Source organism: Callithrix jacchus, chromosome 4 (genome assembly GCF_049354715.1).
Source record: "Callithrix jacchus isolate 240 chromosome 4, calJac240_pri, whole genome shotgun sequence".
Taxonomy (NCBI): Eukaryota; Metazoa; Chordata; class Mammalia; order Primates; family Cebidae; genus Callithrix; species Callithrix jacchus.
The window spans coordinates 44,605,841-44,625,727 of NC_133505.1; the positions used below are offsets into that span (position 1 = coordinate 44,605,841).

At 47.3% G+C, this 19,887-nt stretch overlaps 1 protein-coding gene across 2 annotated transcripts in view; it reads left to right on the top strand.

The window, feature by feature from the left end:
• PNPLA1 (patatin like domain 1, omega-hydroxyceramide transacylase) overlaps nt 1-18,291 on the top strand; it is a 42,615-nt gene extending 24,324 nt beyond the window's left edge. The window contains exons 5-10 of one of the 2 annotated variants that reach the window (XM_017971042.5): nt 444-504; nt 6,332-6,940; nt 10,688-10,772; nt 11,967-12,092; nt 16,107-16,212; nt 16,908-18,291. In XM_017971042.5, the coding sequence (XP_017826531.2) occupies nt 444-504; nt 6,332-6,940; nt 10,688-10,772; nt 11,967-12,092; nt 16,107-16,212; nt 16,908-16,958 (1,038 nt within the window). In that variant the 3' untranslated portion in view covers nt 16,959-18,291. Of the gene's footprint in view, nt 1-443; nt 505-6,331; nt 6,941-10,687; nt 10,773-11,966; nt 12,097-16,106; nt 16,213-16,907 lie in introns of those variants that run through there. The other variant, XM_054253929.2, reaches the window with a different exon arrangement.
• The last annotated feature ends 1,596 nt before the right edge of the window (nt 18,292-19,887 follow it).

The following is a 19,887-nucleotide window of genomic DNA, read 5'->3' on the forward strand; positions in this document are numbered from 1 at the left end:
CATCCTCTGTGATCAATAGTATTACTGCCCCCATTTTATAGGTAAAGAAATTGAGGCTGTGAGAGGTGACAGCCACACAGCCAATAAGGGGCAGCACAGAGACCTGAACCCAGACTCCAAACTCTGCTCTTCATATGCCCCAGTGCACCTCCTCTGGTTCTGCCATGAGCACCCACCACTTTCCCGCCCTGGGGGAGGCTGAGGATCTGCCACAAATCGCGTCGCTCATCAACGCAGCATCACTGGGATGCGTGATCAGGAATTGCTCCCCAATTCTTCTTAGCAGATAGTGAGGGATGGGGCACCGCATGCGTACGTTTTGAAAAGCCCATCAAATGAAGTTCAAGAGCAACAGGAGTAGCTGCACTGGGTCTGGGGGCGGGGGTTTGTGGTTCCCTTCATCGTTGCAGCCTTAGTCATTCTCCTGGTGCTCCCGCCCCCAGATCCTGCATGATTACTACTATCGAGGGTACGACGATGCAGTCTTGTACTTGAGGCGGCTGAGTAAGTACCCGTGGGGACCCAGGCAAGGGCAGTGTTGGAGGGTAAGGAAAGTTCAAACAGTAGAAGGGCTGAAGGGAGGGGCATTCCCCCCAAATTTGTGACCTGGAGACACCCTTCACCTGGGAGAGCTGGAAATGGGGTTGGTGACCTAACAGGCTGTATGGTCCAGCTCAGACTGATGGGGCCAGAAAGTAAGATCTTCATGTAAAGGGGCTTTGGGCTAACTAAGGGGACAGTGTCTAGGACAGTTGTACAGGCACGTTTATGAATTTAAAAACTCTATTTAGGAAATCCAGAATTCAGATATTCCTGGAGAATTCCATTTTCTTGTCATTTCATTCTCTTGCACTTGATTCTCTTTCCTGTAAAATCTCCTCCTTAATGTAGAGCTGGACATGACCAGTTTGTATTTGCATAAGACTTTGAGTGACCTATCAATCAGCAAATCACAGAGAAGAGCCCTTGCCCTCTGTAGGTTTGGAATGCTGGTCCCTCCGCCTATATATTCTCTGTGTATTATCAGGGTAAAGGAAACAATTCCAATGACATGTATTTTATGTGCTAACTCTATGGCAAACGTCTTTGTTAAGAAAAATGAGCAGAACTGGGTGTGGTAGCTCATGCCTGTAATCCCAGCACTTTAGGAGGCCAAGGCAGGAAGATGGCTTGAAACCAGGAATTTGAGACCAGTCTGGGTGACTGAGACTCCCATCTCTACAAGAAATTAAATAATTAGGGCCGGGCATGGTGGCTCACGCCTGTAATCCCAGCATTTTGGGAGGCTGAGGTGGGCAGATCACAAGGTCAGGAGTTTGAGATCAGCATGGCCAATATGGCAAAACCCCGCCTCTACTGAAAATACAAAAAAATCAACCTGGTGTAGTGGCATGCGCTTTTAATCCCAGCTACTCAGGAGGCTGAGGCAGGAGAATCGCTTGAACCTGGCGGGCAGAGTTTGCAGTGAGCCAAGATTGTGCCACTGCACTCCAGCCTTGGCAACAGAGAGAGATTCTGCTTCAAAAACAAACAAACAATTAGCTGGGCATGGTGGCACGTGTCTATAGCCCCAGCTACTTGAGATCAAGGCTGCAGTGAGCCATGACTGCAACACTGTACTCCACTCTGGGCGACAGACTGAGACCCTGTCTCTAAAAAAAGAAATCAACACAAGCGTTGCCATATTTAGAATCAATTATTTTCAGTAAAAGGGATCAGTAGATCAAAGGGTTTGCCTAAGGTTATATCGGAAGATTTTTCCTTGTTGCCACGTGTCTGTATGACTGTCTTTTTTGTCAGTTGTATAATATTCCATCATAGCTATACAGAAAATTTTGCTTGATCTTTCCTTTGAGTCTCCAAACGTTATGAGTAATTCTGTGGTAAACTTTTTGTGTATGTACCTACTACTCTGTGAGTGAGATTAAGGGGTTGGATGAGATTTTCTTCCTAGGAGGTGTTGTTCACTTATTTTTTCCCTTCTTCAGAATTCCTTCCTGCTTCCCAAGTTCCCCTTATCCTGTCTCTATTTTCTCCTGGGTGCTTTCTCCCAACAAGGGCGGGTGGAGAGGCTGGACAGACAGGAGAGCAGGATGCAGATAACCTGGGCTCTGGAGGCAAGTAGCCCTAGGCCCCTCCCCATAAGCTGTGTGACCCTCAGGATCATCACTTGCCCTCTCTAAACCTTTCCTAATCCATTAAAAAAATGGGGGAGGTTAGATTCTAGCTCCAGACACCTACTAACTCTGTGATCTTGAGCAGGTAACTAATCTCCTGGGGCCTCAGTTTCCTCATCTGTAAAAGGGGGCCTAATCATGGAACCTTATGGTTTTATTTTGAAGATTTAAGATCAAGCCCTTAGCACAATGCTCAAATAAATGGTGGCTCTCATGAGAATGTCAAAATGCTATGTCCTAGCTAGGGTCAGTCCAGCCTACCGCTGGGTGAAACCTGATGGTGGCACTTCAGGAATCGGCCCCCAAAATTGAGGCAGGATGTGGGTGGGGGCAGTTTTTTCAATGGCCCTGGAATCACTCCAAGTAGGAACAGAAGCAACTCCTAAGGGAGAAATTGTCTCCTGCTGACTACCAGCTATTTTTGCTTCCTCTTCCAATTTGCCAGTGTATGGCACGGCTTTCTCAGCTCAGATTTCACCTCTGCTACCTCAATCCTCTTGGATTTAGTGGGACTGGATTTTTCTTCCTGCATCAGATGTGAACAGAAACTACTGACATACAGTGAGAAATTGCAATTGGTCTCCAGAGCCACACTCTTCTCCCCACCTGCCATCTGGGAACAGAAAATGGGATTCTGCCCAGCCCCTGCCGGACCACTTTCTGGGTGGGGGGGGTCACCTCCAGCAGGAAGCTGCACCCTAAAAGGTGTCACCCTCCACTCCTCAGCTCACATTCTCACAGCCTCTTTCTCCTCCCTCCCAAGAGCTCACATCACTTAATTATTTCTGCTGTCAGGCAAGCCACTCTCTCCACACTCGGCCCATCCTGGCAGCAGCCTTCTGCCAAAGGGAAGGGCAGTGCACGCTGGCGTGCTTGAAAATCCACATTCTCCACACAGATGTGTGAACGTGGGCGCCGAGTGAGGTTGGAGCTCAAAGGATGCCATGTCTAAAATACTCATCCGGCATCCAGGCATGCCTGGCCAAACCTCTCTTCCGCCTCCTCTCCGACTCCCTTCTTCCCTCTTACAGTGTGATAAGTCTCTCTTCTCTCTCTCTCTCTCTCACACACACACACACACACACACACACACACACACACACACACACGTGAAACCATCATCACAATCAAGATAGTGAATAATCCGCCGTCCCCAAAATTTCCTTGTGCCCTTTCATGATCCCTCCCGCCTTCCCTCACCCCCGACTATTCCCAGGCAACCCCGATCTGCTTTCTGCCATTATAGATTAATTTACTATTTGTGAACTCCTTTTTTAACATCTGAATTCTTTCATTCTGAATAACTGCTCTGAGATGCATCCATGTTGTTGCACATACAGTTTGTTCCTTTTTACATTCCATGCCACTGTCTTAATGGACCACAGCTCATTTACCAACATAGTTGAACATACCGCTGTGTGCATATACTGCAGCTCGTTTACCAACAGAGCTGAATAGACCGCTGTGTGCGTATACCGCAGCTCGTTTACCAACAGAGCTGAATAGACCGCTGTGTGCGTATACCACAGCTCATTTACCCATTCACCTGTGGGTTATTTCCAGATTTGGGCTATTAGGAATAAAGCTGCTATGAACACTCATGCCTGAGTCTGGTGTGGACATATGCCTTCATTTCTCTTGGGTAAATACCTAGGAATGGAATGACTGGATTGCATGGTGCATGCATGTTTAACATACATATAAAAATATTTTAATTGTGGTTAAAAAAACACATAACAAATGTTAAGCACTCAGTTCAGTAGTCTTAACTATGTTTGTATTGCTGTGCGACAGATCTCTAGAACTTTTTCATCTTGCAAAACTGAACCTCTAGACGTGTTGATCATCAACTCCCCCTTTTCTCCTCCTCCAGCCCCCAGCCACCACCATTCCACTTTCTGTGTCGATGATTCTGACTACTCTAGGTGCCTCATGTAAATGGAATCATGCAGTATTTGTTTTTTTTGTGACCGGCTTATTTCACTTAACACAATGGCCTCAAGATTCATCCATGTTGTAGCAGGTGACAGGATTTTCTTCGTTTTTAAAGCTGAATATAGTCCACATTTTCTTTATCCATCCATCTGACAAAGGACATCCTTTCTGGCTCTTGTGGATAATGCTACAGTGCCCATGGGTATATGTGTGTCTCTTTCAGATCCTATTTCAATTGTTTTGGATAGATAACCAGAATATGTGCTTGACTTTTAAATAAACTGCCAAATCATTTTCCAAAGCAGTGGTACCACATTACATTCCCACCAGCAATGGATGAACATTTCAGTTCCTCCAAAATTTTTGGTCTTTTTAACTAATGCTCAGAATTTTTAATTTTAGCTCTTCAAACAGGTGCGTGTCGGTAACTTATCATGGTTTTAATCTGCATTCCCCTCATGACTAATGATGCTGCGCATCTCTTCATCTGCCCATTTGCCTTCCATGGATCTTCTGTGGCGAAGCGTTCATTCCACTCTTTTGCACATTTCTCACCTAGACTTTTAATAAGCTTTGTTTTTTAGGGTTTTAGATTTGTGGATAACTTGTGAAAACAACACAGGGTGTTTGTCTCACATTTCTTAGATGTTACAGAATGGTATATATATATAACATGGTACACAATCCGGTACATTTGTTATGACTCATGAGCCACTCTTGATATATTATTAACTGAGAGCCATTGCTTATTCAGATTTTCTTAGTTTTTACCTAATTCCTTTTTCTGTTCCAGGACCCCGCACCCAGGGATCACATTACATTTAGTTGTCACGTCTCCTCAGGTTCCTCTTGCCTGTGACAGTTTCTCAGACTCTTCTTATTCTTGATGACCTTGACAGAGTTGACTATTGGTCAGGTATTTTGTAGACCGTCCCTCTGTTGGGGTTTGTCTGATGTTTTTCTCGTGATTGGGCTGGGGTTGTGAGTTCTGGGAGGAGACGACAGAGGTCAGATGTCGTTCTCATCATGTCACCTCAAGGGCACATGCTGCCAACATGACGTATCCCTGCTGATGCTGACCGTGACCGCCTGGCTGAGGTAGCATCTGTCAGGTTTCTCCATTGTAAAGTACTGTCCCTCTATCCCTACTGTAGTTTTGGGAAGAAAGTCACTGTGCACAGCTTATGCTTAAGGAGTGAAAAGTTCCACTCCACTTCCTAAAGGGCCAAGTGTGTCTACATAAATTGTTTAGAATTCTTCTGCAGGGGAGCTTCCTCTCTGTTCCCTGATGTACTTACTTATGTAATCGTGTGTTTATGGCAGCGCAGACTCTCAGATGGTTACGTTACACTTTGTTATTATTCAATAGCACTTTACTTTGTTCCTCAAATTGTTCCAGCTTTGGCCTTTGGGAGCCCTTTCAATTGGTTCTTTTACTCATTTTAAAAATTGAATTGTTTGTTTTCTTATTTAAGCACTGTTATATGGTTGAGATAAACGCCCCCCCCACCCCTTTTTGAGACAGGGTCTCACTCTGTCACCCAAGGAGCGTAGTGGTGCAATCATGGCTCACTGAAGCTTCAGCTTCCCAGGCTCACACAACCCTCTTGCCCTTCTCAATGAGTCTTACAGTCACAGTGACCTTCTCAGAACCTTACCTCCCCTGCCTAAAAGTCATGCTACAATCATACTTGCCATGAAAACCAAGGATCCTAGCTGCTGCCTGCAGCCCTGACATGGTCTGGCCCCTGCCGCCTTCTCAGCCCCTCCCCCAGTACAGTCCCCCTGCCCCACACTGACCTTTCAGGCCTCCAGCACCTGGTGTGTCCTCAAACCTTGTGGCCTTTGTGCGTGCTGTTCCCCCTACTGAAACACCCTCACTACCCGCCCTGACCGTCCTGCGCCACGTGCCCTTCAGATCTCTGCTCACGGTCACTCCCTTAGATGAGCTGCCTCTCTCACAGCACCACACTCCCCTCTTCCTGCACTTGCCTCAGTTGAAACTCTAGATGATTTGGGTGGTAACGCCTGCTGCCCTACACTACACCGTAAGTGCCGGGAACCATCAGTTTGTTTTCACTCACTATGCATTCAAGTAAGTACAGAATGACCTTTGAAAAGCACTGATCCTGTTTAGGAAAATAACTCAAGAAATCATTTTTGCAAAGGTTATGCTCCTGCCAGGGCTGAGTAGCACCCCATGCTGTTGTTTCTCCTAGATGCTGTTTATCTTAATTCTCCCTCTAAGAGAGTGATTTTCCCCCGGGTGGAAGTGTACTGCCAGATAGAACTCGCCCTTGGCAATGAGTGCCCTGAACACAGTCGACCAAGCCTTCAAGCACGGCGGGCCAGTCTGGAGGGAGCCACACAACCTCACACAGAGTGGGCTCCCAAAAGGGAGGCAAGGGGCAGCCATGGTCCGCCTGTGTCCTCACCTGTGCAGACACCTGAATCCACATATGAACCACCTGTTTCACCACCAGTCTCTCCACTTGAGCAGCCACCTGCACAGCCACTGGCCTCTTCAATGCCACTTTCTCCAAGTGGCACACCACCTGTATCATTCCCAGCTGCGTACAAGTCACCCAGCTCCACATCCGGCTCATCACTGCCCACCACACCACCTGGGCAGTCACCTGCGTCACCTCAGCAGCAGGTACAACCGTCTGGATCACCACCCAGATCCCCTCACTCTCAAGCATCCACTTCACCCAGGCCATCGCTGGGGACTTCAGCTGCGCGGGCACCTCAAACACCACCCCAAGGTTCTCTTTCAGCCTCCCCTGCTCAGCCACCTGTGGAGGAACTAGGCCCAGGAAAGCCCCAAGGTATGGACCTTTCTGGCTTCTTACAACTTTCTCATGCCTGGAGCCCCTCGACAAGTGAGCACGACAGCAGGGCTGATAACTGCTGCTTTAGGGGTGCATGGGTGAAGTTTGTGGTGAGCTTCAGCGGCTCTGCCCATTATGAGGACAGGCTGCCACAAGGGGGCAGTATAATGGACATTTGTTCATTCCCTTGGTGCAGTGTTTGTCAAACTGTGGTGTCCCCCTGGCAGCAAAAGCATTACCTAGGAACTTGTTAGAAATTATAATCTCAGGTTCTACCGCAGACGGACTAAATCACCAACTTTGGAGGTGGGGCCCAGCTGTCTTTTTTATTTTTTAAACGGAGTCTTGATCTGCCACGAGGCTGGAGTGCAGTGGCACAGTCTCGGCTCACTGCAATCTCCGCCTCCTGGGTTCAAGCAATTCTTCTGCCTCAGCCTCCCGAGTAACTGGGACCACAGGCACGTGCCACCACGCCCGGCTAATTTTTTTTTTTTTGTATTTTTTTTTAGTAGAGATGGGATTTCACCATGTTGGCCAGGATGGTCTCAGTCTCTTGACCTGGCGATCCGCCCGCCTCGGCCTCCCAAAGTGCTGGGATTACAGGCGTGAGCCACCGCGCCCGGTCCCCAGCTGTCTTTTTTACAAACCCTCCAGGTGATATTTTTTTTTTTGCCTGCTTACATTTGAGACCACTATGCCAGTAGCTTTTGACTGTGAAAGCCGCTGTGCTGGCTAATGCTACTCAGAGTGGTCCACAGACCAATCCAGCCCTCAGGTGTGTGTTACTAGCCCACCATGGAGTGAGTGCAGAAATTAAGAGTAATCATTTAGAAACATTTATAGCACTAAGGTATTGATTGCCACAACATTGATTGCTTGACCATTTTTTACTAATTCGTTTGCATTGTATTTCACAAAAGTACTAGTTTGTTATAGACTGTAAATAAATTTTTTAAAAAACTGGTTCCTCACTACAAATGGTTTCAGAAGCACCACTATAAGGCCTGCAAATATAAACTGTTCTCAATTCCTTACTCAGGAAATCTCCCTTTCAGCAGAGGAGATAACAAAGATACTAACCTCAAAATACAATCAGGGGCCGGGCGTGGTGGCTCACGCCTGTAAACTCATCACTTTGGGAGGCCGAGGCAGGTGGATCACGTGAGATCAGGAGTTTGAGACCAGCCTGACCAACATGGTAAAACCCCCATCTCTGCTAAATACAATAAATTAGCTGGCCATGGTGGTGCATGCCTGTAATCCCAGCTATTTGGGAGGCTGAGGCAGGAGAATTGCTTGAACGCAGGAGGTGGAGGTTGCAGGGAGCTGAGATTGCACCATTGCACTCCAGCCTGGACAACAAGAGTGAAACTCCGTTTCAAAAAAAAAATCGGAAGTATTAAGTACTGTGTAACTAACAACAACACAGTGTTGGAGGGTATTCGTAGAGAATAAGACCACTTCTCTCTGGGAGAGTATGAAAAGCTTCTTGGAGGTGACAGGTGAGTTTAAATGGGCAGGATTTTGACCATCGTGGTTTATGGAATTGGATGGGATGGAGTAGAAAGAGCATTTCAGAGTTTGTTTATTTAAGACACTCAGGTGCAGTGCAGGAACGTCCAGGGTACTTTCAAGGTACTTTAGGAAGGAGAGGACATGTGTATGGCCACCATGGATGGTCTGGATGGGGACAGAGGGAGAGAGACCCAAATGAGGGACTGAAGCCAGATTGTAGAGTACTCAGGGTCCTCAGGAAACTTCCAGAGTCATCACAGTAAACGTCCTGGGTCGGCAATGTGTCCTCCTTGGGAATCAGCCCCAAGTTGGCGGAGATGCCCTTTCTTTGGAACAGGTTTACTTTGACTCTTTTAATGAAATGAAAACAAAAGACCATTAAGAAAATTGGGTGGTGGCTCGTGCCTTTGAGCCCAACATTTTGGGAGGCCAAGGCAGGCAAATCACTTTCAGTCAGGAGTTCAAGACCAGCCTGGCCAATGTGGTGAAACTCCATCTCTACTAAAAATACAGAAATTCAGCCGGGCATGGTGGCAGGCACCTGCAGTCCAGCTACTCAAGATACTGCAGCAGGAGGATCACTTGAACCTGGGTGGCAGAGGTTACAGTGAGCAGAGATCGTGCCACTGCACTCCAGCCTGGGTGACAGAGCAAGACTCCATCTCAAAAAAAAAAAAGAGTCAGAAAATTGGGCAAAGTGTTTTAACTGCTCTCTTATTTTCTGTTAAATGCAAAACATTTGTTTTACACTGATCACAGCTGTGCACGAAGGCAGCCATCTTCAGGTACCTGAGCAATTCTGGGCCCCAAGGTGGCATTCCTCACTCATATAGGAGGTGAAGAGAGGGCATGCATAGTCTAGTGATTCTCCACTAGGAGTGAGTTTGTCTCCAGGAGACATTTAGCAATGTCTGCAGACATTTTAGTTGTCACCTAGTGGTTAGAGGCTGGGGACACTGGAAAATATCCTGTAATACACAGAACAGTCTCTGTGCAAAGCGCTATCTGGTCCTTAGTGTCAATAGCAGGTACTGAGATGGAGAAACCATGTTATAGGCACAGCTGAGCCTCAGTGGTGACATACTAGGCCATCTAAGTGAGACCCCCTAAAGCAAGCTTGTCCAACCCGCAGCCCAGGGACTACAAGAGCCATGTGCAGCCCACGATGACTCTGAATGCAGTCCAACACAAATGCATAAACTTTCTTAAAACATTACGAATTTTTTTTTTTTTTTTTTTTTCTCATCAGCTATCATTACTGTTAGTGTATTTTATGTGTGGCCCAAGGAAGCCAAAAGATTGGACACCCCCACCTTAGAGTTGAGTGGTATCAGTCATTTAATGATGGCCATTGGTGTTACTGGGGAACAGGAAAATTGTTAAAAGCCCGAGGAAAATCCAAAAACAAATGGACAAGCCTCATTGTGAATAGATTTGGGAGAGCTAGGGACATACAACAGGCCTCTAACAAAATAACTACATATACTTTATATTACTTTTATTTATATATAATACATAGTTACATACTAACCTTCAAATACTATGTACCCCCATACACATTAAAAGCATGCAAAGTGCTTGCTTCAGAACAATGGCCATGAAACTATTCATACTCTGTTCTAAGAAAAAAGAAAAAAGCATTACATGAAGCATGTGATGGGAAGTCCAGGCCCCTCCAGGGGATTTTCGCTGCTTTCTGTGAGGGAGCCACTATTTCTTTTCTTTTCCTTCTTCTTTTTTTTCTGAGACAGGATCTCACTCCCAGCTCACTGCACTCTCAAACTCTGGCGCTCAGGTGATTCTCCCCCTCAGCCTTCCAAGTAGCTGAGATTACAGGAATGCACCATCACACTGGGCTAATTTCTGTATTTTTAGTAGAGACACGGTTTCATCACGTTGGCCAGGCTGGTCTCCAACTCCAGGCCTCAAGTGATCCACTCACCTTGGCCTCCCAAAGTGCTGGGATGAAAGGTGTGAACCACCCCGCCCAGCCCTGGAAGCTGTTTCTAGTGTTCCACCAAGGGTCCGAGTCAGCACCTCCACGGCCGCTGCGGGCCTGCATCTCAGCCAAGTCTCACAACATGACTCCGGTTGTAAAGATGAGAATTTGAGGATAAGAGAGTTTTTGGCTGTTTTTAAACATGTTCATTCACTTACTATTGCTATTTAAAAAATGACTAATATCCCCCCTCCCCATCTCACTGTTGTTTCCTCTATTTTTACTTTTAGCTGTAGCTCCTCTTGACTCTGCAAATCCAAAAAGCACTGTGCCTCTGGTTCATGTGAAGGAAACCATCAGCAAGCCTTATGTAATGTAAGTTTCTCCTTCATGGAGCACATTCTTTCCTTCGAGCGGGAGAAGAGAGCCTGGCTGAGCAATATCTTCCACCACTTTAGCTGCCCCAGGAACCCTGGGATCCTTTTCTGGTGTGTGTGATTGTGTGATTACAGGTCCACCTCTTTACATCTCACAAAGCCACCTTCTCTTATTCAGTTAGGGCAATGTGTGGGGAAGGAGCCCTTCCGTGTTGGTGATGTCATTCTCTTCTCCTGCACACTGCGGATGCTCCTTCTCTGAGTGCAGTGAGAGAATGTGTTTCCTCTACCCTCATATTTTACTCTCTGGTGATGCCACAGTTCAAGAGGGCCTGCAGGCATCCTGCCTCCCAGCCTTCAGTAGCTCCTGCATGAAATGAATTGAGGGTCTCTATCAAAGGCCTCCCTCACTCCGAATTATTTTCTATTAGCATGATAATGACCTGAGAGTCCTAGGTTGTAGACTGTCCCCAGAACATCTTTTCATTGTGCACATCAACTGTCTGGGTTGTATAACATACACTCCATTATATAATTGCAATAACTGTGAGAGGACCTAGGCATCTGCATTTTTAAAAACTTCCTTGAGGTCCACATTACCCAGGCTCCCTTGCAAGCTGAATGCTGTTTGTGCTGATGGTGGGGAAAGCACCACAGAAGATCAGAGAGTGGGTCAAGGGTATTTCTCCCCACACCTCCAGCCTCCTTCTCATCCCTCCCTGCCTTGGGACCACTCTGGCAGTGGTGGGTTTCTCCATGACCACAGCTGCAGGTATTGAGAGAGCAGGGCCCAAGGCATTCTTTATTATGTTTGCACTCTCTCTCACATCAAGCGTATTGAAATCTACCTGCTTCCCACATTAAGTAGAATTTTAACTGCAAAACTTTTTGAAAGAGTTTGTATAAATTTAACAATTTTGAGCTTAGGCATAAGTTACGCATTTTATTCACATAATTTAAACTTTTTTGCATTTACATATAACTGTATAAAAGTCTGAGTTTCAGTTGGGCATGATGTCACTTAGATAAATATTCATTGATTATATTTTTTAAAAAAGTTTGCTGGGAAACCCTTCAGCCAGGGTTGAGAACCACAGCCTGGGTGTGTCCACCTGCGAAGCTGAGCAGGCCCCGATATTGCAGGGCCCAGGCCAGGCCCATCATGAACCATCTACTTAATCTCTTTCCCTAGGGAGAGCCCTGCTGAAGACTCGAACTGGGTGAATAAGGTCTTCAAGAAGAACAAGCAAAAGACAAGTGGCACCAGAAAAGGCTTCCCAAGACATCCGCAATCCAAAAAACCAAGCGGCAAAGTGCAGTGAGCATGACTAATGTTCCTTAAATCCCACGGAGGGGAGCAGCTTTGGGAACTGTGTTGAGGGAGATTGCGAGGCATAGAGAGGAGTGGAGGGGAGTAGGGAGTGCGGGGGGAGATTGGGCTTTGAAACAGACACATCCAACATCAAATCCTGCTCTGCCACAACTCCACTCAGGGATCGTGGTTGGAATACTTGCTCTCCCTGAGCCTCCTTTTCCTGTAAAATGGGGATGACACCACTTCGTAAGGCTGTGAGTGTTTAATGTGATCAACGCTGTAAATTGCTCCATAGAGTGCAGAATGCATAATAGCTCACAATAAGCAGGTATTATGTTTACATGATTCCCAGACGTTAACTGGCTACCTCCCATCTTCTGAAGAGTTGCTACTTAACAACAAAACTAGACAGGCTGGGTGCGGTGGTGCACGCCTGTAATCCCAGCACTTTGGGAGGCCGAGGCAGTTGGATCACCTGAGGTCAGGAGTTCGACCTCAGGTGAAACCCTGTCTCTACTAAAAATACAAAAATTAGCTGGGCATGATGGCACATGCCTGTAATCTCAGCTACTTGGGAGGCTGAGGCAGGAGAATTGCTTGAACCCGGGTGGCAGAGGTTGTGGTATGCAGACATTGTGCCATTGCACTCCAACCCGGGCAACAGGAGTGAAACTCCATCTTGAAAAAAACAAAACAAAACTAGACAAATGAGTGCCTATGTGACACTCGACAGCTGCCAGCGTACAGTTCAGCGCCCTCGTCAACGCAGGCCTGCTTCTTAGAGCTTTTTGACTACATTATGTTGTCTTTGACTTGGTAAGTCAACACTTATTGAGGACCTACTAAGTGCCAAATGCTCTCCGGGACTTTGGCAAAAGAAAAATTGAATTAAACTCTATCCCCAAGTTTCAACAGTTTACTCCTAACTTTAGACAAAGGTAAGAATTTGATGAACTTTGAGCCCCACCTAAATGAAGTTTTAATTTTTTTACTGATTCATCATATTTTAATTAAAGCCTCACGCCGATATACACACTCACAAATTCAAAATGACAGCCTCAAATTCAAACCCTGGTGGAGTATTATTTACAGTCATTTCACTGGGTTATCAAAGTATTCTCTGAATTGGCCGGGCATCGTGGCTTGTGCCTGTAGTCCCAGCTATTTGGGAGGCCGAGGCAGGAGGATCACTTGAGCCCAGGAGTTGGAGTCTGGCCTGGGCAGCATAGTATTCTCTCAATGGAACAAAACCACACTAGTATTTCATTTACTTCAAGTCTTTGTTGTTCAGAAAAAGCTCTAATCATTCTGAGCAACATCTTCCTGGTTTTTCTTGTCCCAAGTGGGATCCCTGGACGGGCACAGGGATTTATCAGACAAGGGTCAGAGGCTTATCCAGTGACTAAAGGCCCACCTAGAAAGTCTAAGCAATGCACTTGGTGAGTGGTGGGAAGCAGGATGGTAGGAGAGTCCTAGAGTTGCTGCAGGGAGTGGAACAAGCCACATGTTTTTTCTGGATGACAGGTGGGTAAGGGAGGGTGCAGGATGGTAGCTAGAGGTCCCTGGGTTCATGGGATCAATAGTCCCACCCTGGGATCTCATTCTTGATCTCCAGCCCAATACTTCCCTGACCTTTGAGTGACCTTATCTCTGTCCCTAGGAGCTCATGGTCAAGTTCGGCTGCAGGAAGCCAGGCGGGTCTGCGGTGGGTGTGGGGAGCCTCCCTGGGGCTAGGAGCACTACCGGAAGCCAAGCCCAGTCTCCAGTTCCTTGATTCCAGGGCCAGCTCTCTTCCCACTGTGGCAGAGCAGCGGGAACTATGCAGTTCAGTAAGAGCCACTTTGGTTGACAAACCTTCTGGGAATGAAGGTGCTTTACAAAGAAGCAGGCTGTGACAAAAAACAAACGAGACAACATTCATAAACTGTGGGAAGCATGTTGTCATTGGGTCACACCTCCTGCGCCAGGCAGGCGGTCGTCTGCTGCATTCCTTTACAGAACAGGTGATGAGCCTGCCTGGAGGCGGCAGTTTACCAACTGATGGTCCTGAGCAATTCCAAAGGCTGGGGCAGCGGGTAGAAAAGAGAAGCTCAATGTTAGGGATAGAGAAGGGGGAGTGATTCAGGAAGAAGAGAAATCTGCTCATTTCCTCCCAAACTGCAGCCGCTGTCACATCCATGGGCTAGTCCTGTACAAACTTCCGATCCCCAGCTGAGGTCCCCACTGACAAGCAGAGAGAGATGCTAGAACAAAAGCCAAAGGGTAGATGTCCCACGCATGCATCAGTGTTGTTTCTTAATCAGAGGCCGAAATTCATATTCTGATGCAGACTGCATTAGTCAGTTATGGCTGCTATGATAACATTGCATAACAAACAACCCCCCAGATCTCAGTGGATTACAATGACCTTTATGTTTCTCTTTCATGGGCCTCTGTGTTGGCTGGGATAGCTCTGCTTAGGCTGCAGGCTGGGTCAAGTCCGCTCCAGGCTGCTTTCATTCTAGGACCAACAGTGATGTCAGCCTTGCTCTTCCGCTGGAGCATGGCTGGGTATACGCTTCAGCCTTGCATTCCTCTGCTAGCCTTGGCTCTCCTCCAGTAAGAGAGTAAAAGTTCAGTGGTATCTGACTCTGGATTGTGTCACTGGTCTCAAAGTGAAGAGACAGAGTGAGAAATTGAGAGACTGCCTACAGGCTACAAATGGAGAAGCAGGACCCCATCCTGCTCCCAATCCTCCTAATTACCGCCAAGTCTGTGACACCAAGTTTCCACCATAAGAGATTGTTTTCTTTGAGTTTTATGGAATTTCCCCCATTACAGTATGAATGTAATAATAATAGCTCCAACTTACATAGTACTTCTGTGCCCAGCCCCACAGCACTAAGAGGTTAGTAACATGCCCAAAGTTACACAGTTGTGTAACAGGTGGCAGAGCCAGGATTCCAATCCAGGTTTTCTGTCACCAGTATCTTGAGGTTCCAACTTAGTGATATGGCCTACGAGGGTGGTGGGAGCACTGGAGTGGGAGTCAGAAGTCACAGGGGTTAACACTGGTTTCTCCATTCTGGCAAGTCACTTTACTTAGTGGGAGTTTCAGTTTCTCTCTATAACATCAACTCTGCCTTCAACCCGTGGTTATTTGAGACTTAAATGAGAAGCTGAATGTGGAAGCATCCTGTGGAATTCTAGGTAACAAAGATATGTCAGGACCTTATGACTAGTGCCCAGGCCTGTGTGGGACATTTGGGAGGGTCCTGGAGCAGTGTGTAAGACTGGGCACCAAAAGAAAGGAGCAGAAAGAGCGTATCTGAATGCATGGTTCCTCTCAAGAGCTTGTTAGGAATGCAGATTCTTGGGCCCACCCTGCACCAACTGAATCAGAAACGGGGCTGGGGCCTGGCAGTGTGTATCTTATGTAATCCACTGGACGACTGATGCACGCTGGAGTTTGAGAACCACTGGATTACTATAGAATAGAAGCACAGAGGAGAGGCAGCTAATTCATTCTGTTAGCGTTGGGATCTCAAGGAAGGCTCCCTGGTGGAAGTGAGGAAGATGAGCAGAAGTTAGACTGAGAAGTGGGGTATGGGAGGGTATTCCAGGAACATGGGATGGCCCAGAACAAGGAAATCGTCTATGCAAGCAGTTAACTGTGGTTGCAAGGGAAGTAGAGGAGAGGCCTGGAAGTGAACTTGGTGATGTGGCAGAAGGCTGGCTTGGACGACCAGCCAATGAGGTTGGACTTCCTGTGTGGTGCTGGGGAGTCATTGCAGGGTCTAGGCAACAGAATGATAGATTTGAAAATTATGGAGATTTGAAAAGTATCCAAAAATGTACAAGTCCACATCCCAGCACTTCTCTGGTCTCCACAAGTGTCTTCCTCCAATTTCTTAGAGAGGGCAAGTAACTTGCCCAAAATCACACAGCAGGTGGAGGCAGGGCTTGGAATTGAGGTCTTCTGATTCCCCCGTTGTCTCCCTTCTTTTCACCTGTGCTTCCTCGGCTTCTCCCATCCAGCTCTGCTCCCTGCCCATTCAACTTCCCTCTGCTCTCCACTTCTGAGACAGTTTGGGTCACCTACAGACCTCATCCCAGCCGGATCCAGGAATGCAGCTGCCCTGAGGTACGGAATTCCTTAGAATGACCTTGGAAGGCAGACACTGCCTGTCCTGTTCTGAGATGCTGTGGTGACCCCTGGGTCTCATTGATCCAGCTGCTTCTCTTCTCCTACCTTTCCCTTCCGGGTCACAGTAAAGGTCGACACTAGCCAGGCAGCACCTTGTGTACTAAGAAAATAGCACCCCTTCCTGGAGAACCTGACTACCAGCTGCTGGAAAATTGTCGTAATATACTGATTTTGTTAGAACAAGACACTTGACTGCCAACTGCTAGAAAACTACAAAGAACATACAAAGACATGCACAAGTCTATGAATTGCCTACCCCCTTTATATGGCACTATACCCTTATGTAATGTAAAATCTGCACTAGACCACTCCAGCCCTATCCCCTTCCTAAAAAACCAAGTATCAGTTGAACTTTCACAAATGGGATGATGTTTCAAACACCCTTTTATCACCTCCCACTTGAGATTACATTTGCCAGCAGCAAAGGACCCTCGTGTAATAAAATGAACCCCCTCACTGGCTTTTGGTGTAACTTGAGATCTCCAGTTTCGGTGCATTGGCTGTAAAAGGCCTGGCTACTTGTTCAGGGCTGCCCAAGGCGTACGAACCTGTAAGGGAGATCCTCGGTGGAATTAAGGTTAGCGAAGTCCTAGATGGGGAACTCAGAAATGACAAATCTGTCCCTTTCCTAGGAAGCTGTGAGCCGAGAGAGAGAACTGGAGACAGCCCGGGAGAGAACCTGAGGACCCTGAGGCCAAGTCTGCTCCCCACTGCTGTCGGGCACACTCCCTGACCAGAGGACCAGAGGCTACACCTGGTGTAGCTAAACAGTCCTGATGTTGCCCAGGATCTGTTTCCCTTCCAGGGTGAGCATCTCTGCCTCCCTGCGATCCTTCCACCCTTCCACTTCCCTCCTCTGGACAGACTGATGGATGCCAGCACTGACCAGTGCTCCTGGACCTTCCTCCCAACCTAGGCCTGAGCTTACTTCTTTGAGATGGGCCATTACGTTTCTAGTCTCCCCAGGATCCTGTCCAAGGGCACAGCTCTTGGGGGCCCAGCAGGACTGAGCCCACGACACACTCCCTCGCTCCCGCAGTGGCAGGGGCCCAAGTTCTGTTTGGTTTTTAATTCTCACAGTGTACTAATGGCTTGACCTCAGCTGGTCACTGGAATCACTGCTGAAGTTGGTCCGGCAGCCCAGGCATCAAGGTCTTTAGAGCTCCTCCGGGATTACATGGTGCTGCGGTGTTGGGACAGGCAGCCCTGGAGTCCTGGGTGCCTGCAGAGGAAGAGGGAGGCCAAACGTCCCTCCCCGACAGCCAACACAAATGAAGGTTGACTCTGCTGTTTACACCTCAGTGAAAATGTTCCATGGGGAAGACAACTTCAGCCTCAATTTTTTCCAACCTGTCCAGAAAATAATTAGCCCCCCTGCTGCTCCGCAGAGAGCAGACAACCTCCAGTCCCGGCCAGGACCAGCAAGGAAGCCCCAGCTGCCCACAGGCCTCAGGTGCATTTGCTTACCAAATCCTGAAATGCAAAACCCAGAGTGAATGCGTGGAGGACAATGCTAACTGAGTCTTAGGAGCCTGAGGAGGCCATATGCAAATTTAAGCCTCGTGGGGTTGGGGATTTAGGCAGTTAGGGCACAGAGGCTGCAAGGGATCCCACTTAACAGGGCCATTTCAGGGAACAAAATGTAGCTTTGTGAGGCCTGAGAAGGGTCAAAGTCCCAGGGGTCTTGCATCCTCTGACTACCCTGGTTGATCTGTGGCCAGACCAGTCAAAGGAAGCAGCTGCAGGTATGTGCCGAGGGGAGACTGACCGGAGAGGCCCGCCCGGCCACAGGCCTTTCTTCCAGGAGTGGCCTCCATGTTTGCAGAAGCCTGACGCCTGGGAACCACAGAGAGCGGGTGTCCTTTCCTGCACAGCCCAGGAATGCTTATTCCCTGGGACCCAAGGAAAATGTGAACTTCATAATCATTATTGTTTTAACTCAAAGTCTGTATTTAGAGCCCAGAGTCTCTTCATGTCAGTTATATTAAAGTATTAATGCATCCACTTCTCTTGAAATGCGTATTTCCCTTCTCTTGAGCTACTTATTTTTCTTGTTTGAAGGTAATTAAAATAATTGTTCTTACATTAGTTTCAGAGTTGCCAGATAAAACAGAGGTCATTTTGTTAAATTTGAATTTCAGATAAACAATGAATAATTATTTAGTGGAAATGTGTTCTCAATATTGCAATTCTTTATAATTTAAATGCAATTCAAGTTTAACTGGGTCTCCTGTATTTTCATGTGTTAGATCTGGCAACCTGAATTAGCTTCTTTCTCCTTTTTCTCTTTTTTTTTTTGCTAAGCAACAGGAACAGATTATTTGTTACATTGCAGCCACTGTTTTCTTTGAAACTGGGAGGCCTCAGTTGTGCCCAGGGCAATGCCAGGACGCTCTCTTTTCTTCCAGACAAGCACCTCTGACTGATACCCACAGCACAACCCCCACTGTAACCCAGCCAACACCTCCAGCTCAACCAGTTCTCAGCTGACCCCATTATCTTTGACTCATCCACTTAGGCGTCTGACTTCTCAGAGGGAGGGAATTAGGTTAATTATGTCATGATGTCACTTGCCTACCTTTTTACAGCCATGCAAAGCAGCAAGAACTCCCATGCACCTCAGTGCTCTTGTAAAAACCATCGTGTTGCTCTACATACTTGCCAACACTTGGGGGGAAAAAACCCAAAAACATTTATGGTGGGAGTTGAGGGCCCCCACTCATCCACAGCATCCTAACATGGTGCTCTGTGTTCATATTGGCTCAAAAGCTCCATAACCAGTGGGGTCCGTGAGCATCCTGAGGGCAGGGGTTGTGTCTTTTGCATTTGTTTATACCACACAGTTATCATCAGAGCTGGAACATAGGAAGTGCTCAATAAACATTGGTTGAATAAATGAACTAATGGATTAGATCATAACTGGAGGCAAGGACGCTAAAATAGAGTTCTCAGAGCCTGGTCCTGGCTGGGTCCTGTCTGTTTCTGGCTGTGTGACCATAAACAAGTCACTTCCCCACTGAGAGCCTCTGTTTCCTCATCTGTTAGAGGAGGATAATAATGATGCCTCCTCCTGCTCTCCTTGGAGCATTAAGTTGAGACTTCAGGGGTTGAGGAACAGACACTCATGTGTCACCTGAGAGAGGAGAAAGGACGTCATCAGTGTCTCCTTTGGAGACCACGTTTTATGGACGAGAAATCTAGCACTGTATTCTAAAGATTTTTTATCTTGGCTCTGTGTGACAGAATTTAAGCACCAGATTTTGGGGACTAGTAAAAGGCAAGGTGGAATCAGTACTGCTCTCTATTTTCCTAGACATACAATGAACTGTCACACTGAGAGTCACTGAGTTGTAGGATGTCAGGTCTGGAGGGAAAGTATCTTGTCCCCAGGGTCACCCAGCCTTGGGGCAGCTGAATTAAAACCCAGGTCTCCTGACACCTAACCCAGGACACTGTTTTACTGCATCCACAAGCTGGCACTCCAAGGGTGGGACACCTGGAGGGATCCAGGAAGTGACAAGGAGGCCAACCCCCACAGCCTTGCAGGACCAGACTGTCATAGATGTGGCAGGTGGGTATCTGTCTTGCCTCATTGGTGAATAACCCAGATAA